Genomic DNA, 14,049 nt, shown 5'->3' with positions numbered 1-14,049 from the left:
ATGATGACTTTATCATTTAGCATCACTAGCCAACTGTATAACTGTCAGCGTATTGTTCAACAAAACTGAGGTGACATGGAAGTTTAAGTGATGATTGGTGGTCATGTCTGCCATTTATTACCCAGCTTTACTGTGGAAAAGCTATCACATAATTGGCACAATGTGGTCAAGCCATATTGCCAGGACTTGAACATATAAAGTGATTTAACAAAGCTTGTGTTGCTGTCGTGGGGTTTGAGGTGGCTGGGGGGAATGAACCACTAAAAGGAAAAGTAAACAGCGGTCATTTTTTCAACGTACTTTGACACTAATTTCTATGAATCTCTACCATTGATGAGCAGAATGTTTTGCTGTCTGACTGCACCATTTGTTGCATATAGAATCATAGAAAGCCTGTGTCGGCATCTATTGCTAGTGTCAAGTTCATTTCCTCTGGAATGCCCAAGCAGTGAAGCTAAATACAGCCACAGAAAAGTTAGTAAGTTACTCAATTTTTTTTGACACAACAGCTTTCATTCAACATTTCTTTGAGTTCATGTAAACTGAGTGATTTTTCAATTTTAAACCATTCTGCTTTTGACAGCAATTCAATGGCTTCAATCTAATAGATCAATGCAGCAATTGGACTAATACAGACTGCTCTATATTGGAATGCAAAACAATCACATGTACAAAATCACCTATTTATATTTCTTCTACAGTTTCTTATCCAAATATTAGAACCATCCATTATCCAATTTTGAATAAATGGAATGCTAATCCTAGCCAGCTCCCTTCCAAGTCAAACCTAGAGACAGTAACATTTCTTAACTGCCTAATTACTTCAATATAAATATCATTTTGTCAAATGTTCCTGTTGTGGTTGAATCATTGAAGAAATAAATAGTATCTGTTGCAAACATTCATAAACTGGCTGTTTTTAAAAATGGATTAAAGTTTCATAGTCTTGCACAGAAGCACAAATCTGTCAAAGTACAAATGGCAGGTTTTTGATAAATCATATTGTTTAAAAAAAATGAAAGCCAGTAATTTCTGGCTGTTTTTCTGAGATCTTGTTAACCTGTTCACTCACCAAGGTCAAGAGTTGGAGATTCACAAGCAGCTACCAGTCTACACAAACTTCCATTAGCAATTGCCTTTTTAGGACATCCGCACAGTATGCAAGAGTGAGGCTTAAAAGATCAGGTCACAGTGAAACATCCTTGGCACAAACATCAAAACTCTACTTAACAGACTCCAGATGAATTGCAAGCAATGCTGGGACATATTGACCAGGAAAACTATTGTCTATATACAGATATCAATGATGTTTGTGTCTCTAATGCTTGAAAGACTACATTTGCTCCCAAGAGATTCTCTTTTGGGAATTTTAAAGCACCTCGCTTCCATCATATAACACATCATGGCCCATTAGAGTGTCTGCTCAATTTTCCTGAAGGGGCGCAAGTTATGTTCAGTTTCTACAAATCAACACAACTGTTACTGTTGAAAGAACAATGCTTTCCACTGAATTGTCTCAATCCTTAATGAAGGAATAAAGAGACATCTGTATACTATAAGCATCTCACAATCATTTCAACTTATTTCAGGTTTTGCAAACTGGTTCAATGTAAGTGTCTGCACCAGTCTTGTCTTGTGGCATCACAAGTTAGGAAGTCTGTCACCATCCACTATAGTATAGATTTTCTAACCAAAACATCTGCCTCATCCAAAATGAGCGATGATATATGATGATAATGATATCCCATGTGTTTCTCTAAGCTAAGCAGCTTTGCTTTAATAATGTTTTTAGAGCTTAGCTTTACTTTGGCCGAGATCAATATTGGCTTCATTACTTAATTAAGAGCTGCTAGAGAAATTAAGGCCGTGGTTTCTGAACATACAGAACAAGAGGCAAGATCTGCAGGCCACATGCTTAGGACTTTTAATTTCCAACTCCACCTAATGCTTTATTTATGTACAACACTATACATTGGTCTTGAATCCAGTGGAATATCCATCTTTTTACCAGATGCAAGAGATTCCTTGACATGCACTTCTCATATGAAATGTGAATAGAATCTTGAGAAGTTTTTTTCATATATGCTGCACTAATATTTAATTCAATAAATTTGGAGTTCAGTAATATTTTAAATGGAGGTCTTGTGGCATAGTGGAAGTGGGTTGGGTTGGGTTTGGCTCAGTAGGCTGAATAGCCAGTATGGATCAGAGTGATGCCAACAGCGTGGGGTTCGATCCCTGTTCCAGCTAGGGTGGATTCAGGACCTGCCTCTTTGTTCCCACCCATAGTGGAGGTCATGGGCTGTGGGTCAGACCTACCTTCGAGGAGGGAGAAGAGGAAGAATAATATTTTAAATATACCTTCCAACATATGCAAATCCCAGTAAGAATGAGCACTACTAAGGCTTTGGGTAAAGAATAGGGGAATTGCAGCTAATTGAGTAGCACTAAAATTCCTCACAAAGCAAGGTCCTCTTTTTGGTTAAACACAAAAGTATTTTCTGCAAAGGGGAGGAGGTAAGCTCAGCCAAGTCACTCACCACAGCTCTCAGTAGCTGGCGACTTGGGAGCAGGATCTAGAAAGTAAATAGTATGTGATCTAAAAATTAGAACAAATGCGTGGTGCTGTGGAACAACAAAAAATGATTTCAATTAAATGGATCTTTTGTGCTCCCCAAGGTGTGAACAGGATCTGGGTATTGCACACTTGGGTGGCATTGTACCTCATTGTTTGGGTCAAGTCTTCCTGAATCCAGAACAGAATGCACTTCCCTTCCCCCCACCCCCATCCCCTCCTGAGCCCCAGCGTATCCTCAGCTTACTGATAGAAAATATTAGAATTCAACATGCTGTATGAAATTTAGCTTCTTGTTCCAGTTGGATGGAAAAGAAGAAAAGGTGCTAAGTAAACAAAATCACATATAGCTCTCCCTAGAAACTGATCTCCTCATACATTCCCAGGAACAAAGATCTACATGGTTTTCCTGAAGTTACACAATATTTATTTTCTGGGTGTTGTGTACACCATTAAACAATGTGATATAAACAAACAGCAATCTCATTTTTTTATTAAATGTGGCAGTTGAATGTGTAAAATCTTAGCAGGAGATGACGGGTTTATAATCGACACATTTTGAGATATAAATAAATAAACACTGTATAATGAAATAAATTCATACACTAGCATAAATGGTGGTTATTAACAGTTCCAGATATATAAATTTGTTCCACTGCCAACAAAGACTCTTTGAAATACCAGAAAGCATATTGAAAATGTCTGCAGTCTTCTGGGTCCTTAGCTTCGAGTGCTGTACAAGTCTGTATCTTCAGGATTTGACTGACCATGGTCCATCAAGTTAGGATCAAATGCAGCCGTTTGCTTTTCTGTTGTATGAGCGAAAAATTAAAAAGGTGGATGTCATTTTAAACTAGACTTTTGAAATATGCTTCACAATAACAGCAGAAAAACACTCGTTCATGACTGTTGTACTTGAGGTGTCACAGGGTTAAATTTCTATCACGCTTAATAAAAAAAAGCCAGTGTACAGAAAAAAATCCATTAACAGGACATATTTTTAAATTGATACTCTTTGTAAAATGTACAGAAACAGAAGGCCAGTCTGATATCTAATTGACTTATCAAAGAACAATTAGCCTCTTACTGCCCTAGGATAGTATAACTATACCTGTGGCTTTACACCAGGTTGTACTTTAGAAGCAGGGCAATCGATTGCCTATTGCATGTTATAACCTTTCTGTTCGAATAACAGAATAGATCATTTGACCTACTACGAGCTAGAGGGAAAGGATGGTGGTTGGGGCTGGGTGGAAGGGAAACCGAGAGATAAAGAAGGAAAGAGAATCAAGAGAAGTCAATCGATCTAGAGATAGTAAGAGAGATCCATCAATCGAACGATATAGAAATATATTTGCATTTAATTAATATAACATAACTCAAGTCTTTGGAATTTCTGTTAGTTTATGTACCAGAGGTTTTTGCTTACCTTTGAAGTAATAGCATGAAATCCAGCTTGACAGAGCACTGCTTCAACAGTACTTAACGTGGGGAATTGGGTAAGTGAGGGAATTTTAAGAGTTGATCTCGTAGTATAATCTAGTCAAGTTTCACATTTGGCATTTAACTTTAGCCTTAATTTGTATTTTTTCCAATCATAGCCAGTGATAAATAAGCCGCCTGTTAGTGGCAGCTGCACTGTTAGTAAATTAGGTGGCTAGTTAAGACAGGTTACTTGGTCAGCAGGGTTGACTCAGGGGTCTGGAATTTCTGTTCGTATAAATAGAAGAGGTTTTGCTTACACACAAAATCCAGCTTGACGGAGTACTGCTTTGGCAGAGCAATTAACTCAGAATTGAGTGAGTGAGGAATTCAGCAGATTGAGTAAAAATGCTTTTCTGGTTATTTTATAAAACAAGTAGTAGTCCAAGAGAGGGAGTGGGAGACAGCAAGACCTGAAAGCTAAAGTCCAAAGGCATTAATTAGGTAAGCAGGTAGAATTCGTTGGTGAGCTTTGAAGTTTCTTCTTTTCTCTAAAATTGGAGAAAAGCTGATTTTGATGGGCTGAGAATAGAACTTTGGAAAATAAAATGGGGGCAATACTGACAAACAATGATGTAGAACAACAATGGAAAATATTTAAAATAGTGTCCATAGTGCAGGGAATATATTGGGCTAAAAGTACAAACTCTTTGGATGAATAGAGACACGTGGGCACAATTGGGGGTTAGGAAAAAGACATACATTAAGTGCATAGACAGCAGAGGAGTACATTAAAGGAGAGAATATGGAGAGATTAGGAGAGAAGTCAAAAAACAATGAAGAAGCAAAAATAAACAATGAAATGAAATTATTAAGGAACATAAAACAAAACAGTAAAATATTTTACAGGCATATCAATAAAAAAGGAAGGCTGTGATGGAAATAGGACATTAAGGGATAGTCAGGATAATAACACAGGTAATGACAGAGATGGCAAGAATATTAAATAATTATTTTGCTTTGTGATTTACCGGGGAATAGAAATGGTAGACATTACATTAAATGATGAGGGGGAGGGGATGGCACAATGGTAATGTCACTGGACTAGTAATCCAGAGGCCCAGGCTGGGTGCCATATTATAAAAAGGATCTATACCAGAAATGTGTGGGTATATATATCAGGAAAGAATTGACAGGCTGGGTCTTTTTTCTCCTTAAAAAAGCTGATGGCTGATGTAATAGAGATTTTTTAAATTATGAAAGGTTTTGACAGAGCAGATACAGGGAGAATGTTTTCTATTGTGGGGAAGATCATAACTTAGAGGCCATCAATGTAAGATAGTCACCAAGAAATAAAATAGGGAATTCAGAAGAAACTTCTTTACCCTAAGAGTGGGAGTAGACTTCTTGTTATTCAAGCTGTAAGTGACTTCACCATCTTCTGACAGTCCTCTCATGACTGAAGAGTCCAATAGAAGATCGCATGAATATCTGCAGAACTGGCAGTTCATGTTGTCATTGATGCTTGCGGGAACTGCTGTAGCTGGGTGACCCAAAGCGGGCTGAGAATGTGAAACTCACTACCACAGGGAGTGGCTGAAGCGAATAGTAAGGATGCATTTAAGGGGAAGCTTGAAAATGGGAGAAGGAAATAAAAAGTTACAATGATAGGTTTAGATAAGGAGGCTTGAGTGGAACATAAACTTCAGAATGGCCTGATTGAGCTGAATGGTATGTTTCTATGCCATATGTTCTATGTAATCCTATGTAAAATAATAAAAACTTCACCACCCACGGCACATTAAGTTTATAACATGATACATGTTAATATCCAAACTAGTTGATGACAGTAGAAATGCTGTTTAGTACCTTCTGTTGGCACAAAGGTAATTTCTGACTCTAGTAGTTTTTGAGGCAATTCCTCTGCAAGTGGAGTATCAGTGCTTTCTGCTTTACCAATTAACTCTTGCTTTAGCTGGTCCTCCTGTACTTTAGTGGTCTAAAGTAAACAATTAACACACCAACAATAAAAATGCAGAACTTACTTTAGTGCTCATTTCAAGCAAGCAGAATATTCAAATATCAGTTTAATTTTTTTTTTAGTTAACAGAGATTGGTAATTTTTGCCCATTTGTACACAAGTTGGAATTTCTTTTGCGAGTGGGCTCCTGAGATTGAAGCTGCCTTGTTTAGTTTTTTGCCGAATCTCTGCTTTATTTGCCCCACTCAGCTCCACCAACCCCGCTCAAGCAGATCTTGACAGTGCAGTGTCCTTCCCTGCCAGAGTTGAGCTTCAACAACCCTTCCCCATATCCAATCCACTACTAGAACTGCCAGTCTGCACCTCCAAAACATCACCCATCTCCACCCCTAGCTCATCCCCACTGCCATCAAAACCTTCACCCATGTTCTTATCAGCTGCAGCCTATTTCCCATGGACTTGATGGGTGCCTCCTTCTGCACTGTAAAGATTCTGTGATTGTGACTTTTGAGATTCACCATACACAAACTCACCCAGAAATCTGGCTCCTTCATCCCATTCTGTACAAACTGACACTATCACCCTGATTTTTGCTAACCTCCAATTGCTCCCAATTGACCAGAGTACTTGCATGATTTCACTAACAAATATGTAAACTATAGCTATCACACTTTTAAAAAATGTAATCATTTCTATTTTAACCTATGGGGCAGGGCAATTCCACACTCCCTGCAGGAAGTTGTACTCACAGACAGCACAAGCCAGGAGCAAGTATACAATAATGCGATTCCTCGACTCACGTACCCTGTGAGTGTGTCACACTGGGATCATAGAATTACTCCTTATATACAAGAAGCAAAACAACAAAGGAGCTGAATTTTAGGTAAGCACAACAATGTAAATATTAATTTTTGATTGTTATTGAAACCTACTTCCACATAGGTTTACAGCAGTAGAATGCTCAATCTCAGCTGGAAGGGCTGTCAATCTAGATTCACAAAGTCTGATCAAAAACGTTCAGCGATGGATCATTTTCAATCATTTGCTGCTATGAAAATCAACTCTTGAATGGCCAGAAACTTTCAGTTCGACCACTGAATTGCTCAAATTATACCGACTGCTGACGAGCTCAACTTGTATTAAGGAATAAGGAAACAGGATAGATAAAAAGTTAGTACAGTGCAAATGCTGGAAATCAAAAATGTGAAAGGGTGGACCCACAGGGCAGGTCCCTCAGTACCTGTGAAGATAAAAGACAGGTTAACTTTAAAGTTTCAGGTGTGATCCTTAGAGTTTGCTGTGAGACTCTAGCATTTTCAATTTTTGCTTCAGATTCATGAGATTACCTGATATGATCTTGTTTCTATGTAAAAAAATATCAATTCCAAATAAATGAACTTAATATTATCTTTTCCCTAACTTGTCTGCATTTACAATTTAATTCCTACTAATTAGCATGAGTGAAAGAATATTGTGCTTGTTTAAATTTATGCTCTTTTTTTGGAAATGTTTACTTTTAGTGACTAATGTACATCCTCAATTTTGATTGCTCCATCATTGGCAGCCACTTTCAAATGCCGAGGCCTGATGCTCTGGAATTCCCTCCCCAAACTTCTCTGCCTCCCTCTCTTCCTCTAAGATGCTCATAAGAATCTACCTTTTTGGCCAGGCTTTTGGTTATCTGTTCTGATATCTTCTCTGTGCCTCGGTGTCAAAATTATATTTTTTTATATAATGTGCTTGTTAAGCATAGTGGGACATTTAAATACATTAAAGGAGCTATTTAAATACAAGTTGTACATAAATGTAAGTTGTTGTTGACTACATTTGTAAAAAGGGGTTGGGTGACTGCACTCCCAACTTCATTTCAGATTTTAAATCTTGGCCTCAATTGAATAATTTTAGAAATTCACATTAATTAATGTAAATTTGCCAAGTTTGCTCAGCAAAATAAACGAGTGACAGAAATGGCAAGTTATATAGGCTTGGGAGAATTTAAAGGACAATGCACAGTGAAAGATGTGGAAAACTTTGCACTAAATCTCAGATTTGCATCAATAACAGCTGTGTAAATACTGTCGTCATTAGTAGCAAAATAAAAAAAAAATCTTTCTTTCATTTCTCAATGCCATTATTCACCTCTTTTGGCAGACTTACGAATAAAATAGGGCCAGACTAACACAGAGGTCAAAGATACCAATGCAATTTAGTCAGCTCCAGGAATGCTGGGGGAGGGAAGAAAACAAAGAGCAGGCACAAGGACATCAGATTCAAGAGTGACCACGTCAGATTCACAAATGTCTGACACCCTTTTCAGTACTATATGAGGCAAAAGTAGCAACTAATGCCAAGTCAAAGGCCCATCTTGTCCTTTGGATTCATAGACAATCTACATGTTACAGTGTCACCTAATTCTACACTCAAAACAACAAGAGCTACTGCACCGATGAACATCCCCATATCTCATCCCTTCTGAAATTGTGTTCTCCCCAAGTGAAACATGTTGAATTATCCCATGTTTGATGCTCCCCAGGACGTCAAAAAGGAACATAGGAACAGGATTTAAGCCCTCAAACGTGTTCTACCATTCATGAAACCTTATCTGATCTGCATCTTAACTCCATTTGCTCGCCTTTGTCCCATAATCCAATAATTCTTGACTCCTTTGCTGATCAAAAATCTATTCAACTCAACCTTGAACATATTCAATGACTCAGCCTCCACTGCTCTCTGGGGAAGAGAATTCCACAGACTAATGACCCCTAAGAGAAAAAAAAATCCTACCTCAGTCTTCAATTTTTAAACTGTGTCCCCTGGCTCTAGACTCCCCCACAAAGGGGAAATATTCAGCATCCACCCTATCAAGTCCCGTCAGGATTGTGTGTGTTTTGGTCAGATCACCTTTCATTTTCTAAACTCCAATGGATATAGACCCAACCTGCTCAACCTTTCCTCATAAGATAACCAATTCATCCCAGGAATCAGTCGAGTGAATCTTCCCTGAACTGTTCTGAATGCAATGTTATCCTTTAAGGAGACAAAAACCGTACACAGTACTCCAGATGTGGTCTCACCAACACCCTATACAACTGTAATATAACTTCAATACTTTTATACCCAATTCCCATTGCAATAAATGCCAACATTCCATTTGCCTTCCTTATCACTTGTTGCACCTGCATACCTATGTGATTCCTGTACCAGGACACCTATGTCCCTCTGTACCATACAGTATTCCAACTGTGGTCTAATCAGGGCTTTGTATCGCTGAAGCATTACTGCTACTCCCTTGTATTCTAGTCCTCTATATATAAAGGCCAACATTCCAGTAGTCTTTTTGATTATTTTCTGTATCTGTTCATAACATTTTAATGTTCAATGTATCTGGACTTCCAGGATGTGTGCTGTCCCTTTGAATCCAATGACCTTTGGAAACAAGTATGCTCATTTCAGTCTTGCTCAGGACCCATCTTAATATTTGTCTGTGAAGCAATTGAGTTTAGAAGTATGCTAGCTACTAAAATGGCAAGTGATCTTCATTCCCGAATTCCACATGCCATTCCAGAACATGTGCATTTTTCCTCTTCTTTCGACTTCCTTGTTGGAATGAATGGAACTAGCTGGAGAAAATTTGGTTATAAAAATGTACAATATTGATTAACAATTATTTTCATATAATCTTTAATTTTCTTCAGCTAATCCATACTGTGAACAAAGTCAATCAGAAAATGCACTTTGGAGATTGGGATATAGAGGTTGTGGATTGGATCAGAGATATGGAGGCCATGTTTATACATCTGCTGGTTGCAAAATCCACCAGCTGGTTTAGAGCAGGGAAGTACTGAAGAGAGAGCTCCTCATCAGTGCTGAGATAACTGATCTCATTAAGAATGGTGATGGAGAGATTCTTGCCTGTATAGAACTCAGTGAGCACATTCAAAAGAACAGAAGAAGAGAGAGAAAAAAACTAGGAGATAAAAAGAGAGCAACCAAATACACAGAGGTCAAGTTCAGGATTGAATCCAATGTCTCTTTTAATACTAAACAAGGCAGCAAAGTCAATGTTGAAGCTGAGGATCATTTTATGCTTTGCATTTACAATTGAAAGGAATAGTTTTCTCCCACACCATGCTAACTTTGAATTAAGACAAAGAGCATCAAAAACAACTTTATTAAGAATGTCAAGTGAAACAGCACAAAACACAGCTTAACTCAAAAAATGCAAATGCAGAAAAAGGTATTTATAAGTAGTTGCAAGCTACATTTGTCATTTCTGAAAACAGCGCACTATATTTATATGATCCAAACAATTTATGTATTTCATCCAATTTTAATGTTATGTTAAGATTTCTGGTTCAATGATTATTTTCCACAGAAATCGAAATTACCTCCTGGTCTCCCTCTTTCTTTGCAGTATTTCTTTTCCAGAGAGATCGAACAGCCTCATAACTGCCCTGGCTGACAGCATACATCTTCTGGCCAGAAAACTAAACAAAAAACATAACACTAACAATATCACTGTTCAAAGTTGTATCCTAGCAAATACATTATTCTGCTCTCATATATGTTTGGTAAATTGATGCAACCTCTGCCAAGAATTAACACCAAAACACAAAAAAAAATGATCATTTGGAATTTTAAAATTACCAGTTACATGCAAAATAAAAATGCAGATGAAATAAAATGAAACTCCCACTTGTCCAGGAAACAACAAATAAAACATTCCCAGTTCCAAGAGCAACTGCAGAACATTACGCTAAATAGATGCTTACATAGCTGTCATTCTAGGCCTATATAAGCTTGTGCTTATCCAAAACTCAGCTACCCATCTCTTAAATTGCTACAACCAACCTTAACACCCCCACCCCAACCCCTCTGCTCACCCAGATCACTGTGCTCCTCAAACTCTGGCCTCTTTTGCATCCCTAATTTTAATTGTTCCACCATTAGTGGCCATGTTTTCAGCTGCCTTTCCCCAAAGCTTTGGAATTCCCCCCGGTAAACCTCTCCAACTCTCTGTTCTCTTTTAAGATGCTCCTATAAAGCTGTCTCTTGTTCAAGCTGTTGGGCATCTTTCTGATTTCTGATTTCTCCTGCTGCGGTTCTGTGTCAAAAGATGCTTTTTATTAATATCACTCGTTAAGCACCTTGGGACATTTTACTACCTTAAACACGCTATATCCATGTAAATTGTTGTCGTTTAACTACCAAGAAATGTTTCTAATATCAACAGATCAAAAGTTTTTTATTCAAAAAATGTAACCACTTTCATTTGTAAGCCCTAAATGGAAAAATGGTTTCAATTCATCCTATTGATTTCACTCCTAATTCTTCCAACATCACTTACAAGCAATTGGAATGTGTGCTCTAAATGGACCCCCAAAGCTCCACCTCAGCAGCAGATTAATTCATTGCTCTTAACATGGTATAATGCAAATTTTTCCTTTTCTAAAAGAAAACATCTAGAGTCCACGCAATAATATTTTTCATAAGCATTACTACACCAAAACTCAGGATTCATTCGGATTGTCCAGTATGCGCAACTACTTTGTAAAGCTCCTTTTTCCAAACCTCATCACAGTTTAAACACTGCATAACCCTTTAGTCATTCACGTATCAGAAGAAAAATATAACACTAATTAAAATGGAGGGAAATATTACCTTTGCTACTGAAATAGCTTCTTGAGGGTAACAAATGGCCATTCCTACAGTTGCAAGTCCCACAGGATATACCATCTTCTTAAACTGTGGACCTACGTAAATTCAAATCAGTTAGTGCAAATAACACATCACAGGAAGGTGACTACAAGATTTTTGAAGCCAAGTTTCAGCTAAGCCATACTGTAACTGAATGAACTTAAAATAACAACCATACTATAGACATTAATAATTCAAACACAGAAGAATAGCATTTATTTAGTAGTTGGGGTGATGGTGGGGTGACAGGGATATGTCAACTTCAAAAACTAACTTTGTTTCTCTTATCTAGGTCTAACCTTTCCCCACCTGTATGATGGAAGCTAGGTTCCTCTCTTACGATGTAAGCCTTCTGAGTTTCTCATAAAGATCCTCATTCTGTTCCCCCCATTTCCCCAGTTTCATCAAATCATTCCCAACGTCTCATCATTCCAAGCCATTTTTCTCAGTTAAAAACACTTCCTGTTTTCTTTTGTTTTTCTCTTCTCCAGTATTTTCACATTGATTCTGGCATCTTCCTCCTCCTTAATTAATACTGTGGTTTCTTTTTCTTAGTACAAAATTCTAGAGGTCTTTTTGAGCTGTACAACATTACAACAGGTAGGCTACCTGCTCTCAGACTTTTAACAATGTTGCTGCTAACCAGCCCTTTATGTTAATTGGAGCACCTGAGTGGCGTTGGGTTGATCTTTTAATAATTCCTTCCTTTGAAGCCATTGTTGAAATCAGGACACTTAAATAAAATGATTTTCAGTGTGTGAACAGCACTGATTAGTTAATCTATTCCTTACTAACTGGTATCCTAACCTTGCAGTAAGTCCAGCTATGAAGTAGCCAGATTCTTTCCTGATGCTGCCTCTGATCCATCCAATTCTTGTGGTCAAAGAAGAGGAGCAAACTGATGGTAAAATTTGACTGGGCATCATATTTCAATGGATTTAATACAGCCTGTACCATTGATCAGTTGACATAGGTTCAATTTGTGATTCTTGCCAGAGTCAGAAAGAACTGGGTTTAAACAGTAAACACTTATGTAATAACAGGGCTGTGGATTCAAGCCCCACTTCAGAAAATTCAGCATATAATCTGGGCGGGCACATGCCCAACCACTCGAGCATAAAATGACGCCTGCTGACATCAGGCGACTGTCCCGACGTCAATGAGCAGTCGTGCAATATTTTGGTTGGGGGGCGCGTGCCAGAGTCAGCAGCGCACCCACCAACAATTAAAAGGCCTATTAAGGCCATTAACAGTGTATTTAAAATAAATTTTTCACTGCCCATCCAACCTTACGGTTGATGGGCAGGCAAAAAGTCCAAGTGGCCTTTGCGCTTTATAGGAAACCTCATTCATGGACTGGATGAGGTTTCCTAAAGCAAATAAAAATAAAATAAAAATGTTTTAATTTAATTGAAGGGACATGTTTTATAACATTTTTAATTTCTTTATTACTTTTAAAAAAAACTCTTCAAATCCCTGAGGCAGCTCTGTGCCTCAGGGAGATTATGAAGTGTGCACTTGCACTCATGCTCGAAGTTTGCAGTCGCCCCACTAGCCCTCCCCCCCACCATCTGCCCAGGCAGCGCTGAGCGCTGTCGCTCACGTTTCACACTGAATGGGCCTTAATTGATCCGCCAGTGTGAAGTCACCTTCCGGCCTCAATCGTGGGCAGCAGTCAGCTTCCCGACCGCCCCCGCCCGACAAGGGTAGGATTCTGCCTGTTGACTTTCAGATATAACATTTAACCTAGCCCCAACTGCCCTTAGATGAATGCAAAATGATCCACGGCACTAATAGAAGAGCAACAGAGTTTCCCCAGTGTCCTGGCCAATATTCATCCTTCATCCAATATCACTAAAGCAGATGGCCTGGTCATTTATTTCAATGCTGTTGGAGGGAATATTGCTTCAGACCAATAAACTGTTGTAGCTCCTACATTACAACTGTGACTATGCTTCCAAAGTTGTTGGCTGTATGGCACTTCAGGAAGCTGAGGTTGTGAAAGCGGCTCTATCAATTTCTTTGTTTCTAGGTGAGGCAGCCATCTGGAGAAAATGGCTGATAACCACAATTATCAATCACTATCCAAACACTATTTCACATGGTTATTAGTAGAAATTTCTAAGCCATTGCATCTTAATTATTCATGTGGAATAATCAATGAAGCTTTAAGTGCTGATATAAACTTACTTCTGTAGAAAGTGGTAATGAGTTAGAACTTGCTGCCTATGAGGATGGTGGAAACGGTGTTGATCGATGATTTTGAAAGAAAATTGGGTGGACATGTGAGGGAAATAAATTTTCAGGGCTACAAGGGCTGAGCAGGGGAATGGAATTGACTGGATTGCCCTACAGATATCCAGCATAGAATCGA

The 14,049-nt window shown here is 38.3% G+C and overlaps 1 protein-coding gene across 1 annotated transcript in view; it reads right to left on the bottom strand.

The window, feature by feature from the left end:
• Positions 1–2,979: 2,979 nt before the first annotated feature.
• Positions 2,980–14,049, bottom strand: part of LOC121282508 (MICOS complex subunit MIC27-like) — a 58,768-nt gene continuing 47,698 nt past the window's right edge. Inside the window, exons 6-9 of the mRNA XM_041196214.1 lie at positions 11,640–11,731; positions 10,367–10,465; positions 5,867–5,996; positions 2,980–3,384 (exon numbers count right to left, since the gene is read on the bottom strand). Of these exons, the coding sequence (XP_041052148.1) occupies positions 3,296–3,384; positions 5,867–5,996; positions 10,367–10,465; positions 11,640–11,731 (410 nt within the window). The 3' untranslated portion in view covers positions 2,980–3,295. The remainder of the gene's footprint in view (positions 3,385–5,866; positions 5,997–10,366; positions 10,466–11,639; positions 11,732–14,049) is intronic.

Source organism: Carcharodon carcharias, chromosome 9, assembly GCF_017639515.1.
Source record: "Carcharodon carcharias isolate sCarCar2 chromosome 9, sCarCar2.pri, whole genome shotgun sequence".
Taxonomy (NCBI): Eukaryota; Metazoa; Chordata; class Chondrichthyes; order Lamniformes; family Lamnidae; genus Carcharodon; species Carcharodon carcharias.
This window is presented reverse-complemented; position numbering and strand designations above follow the sequence as displayed.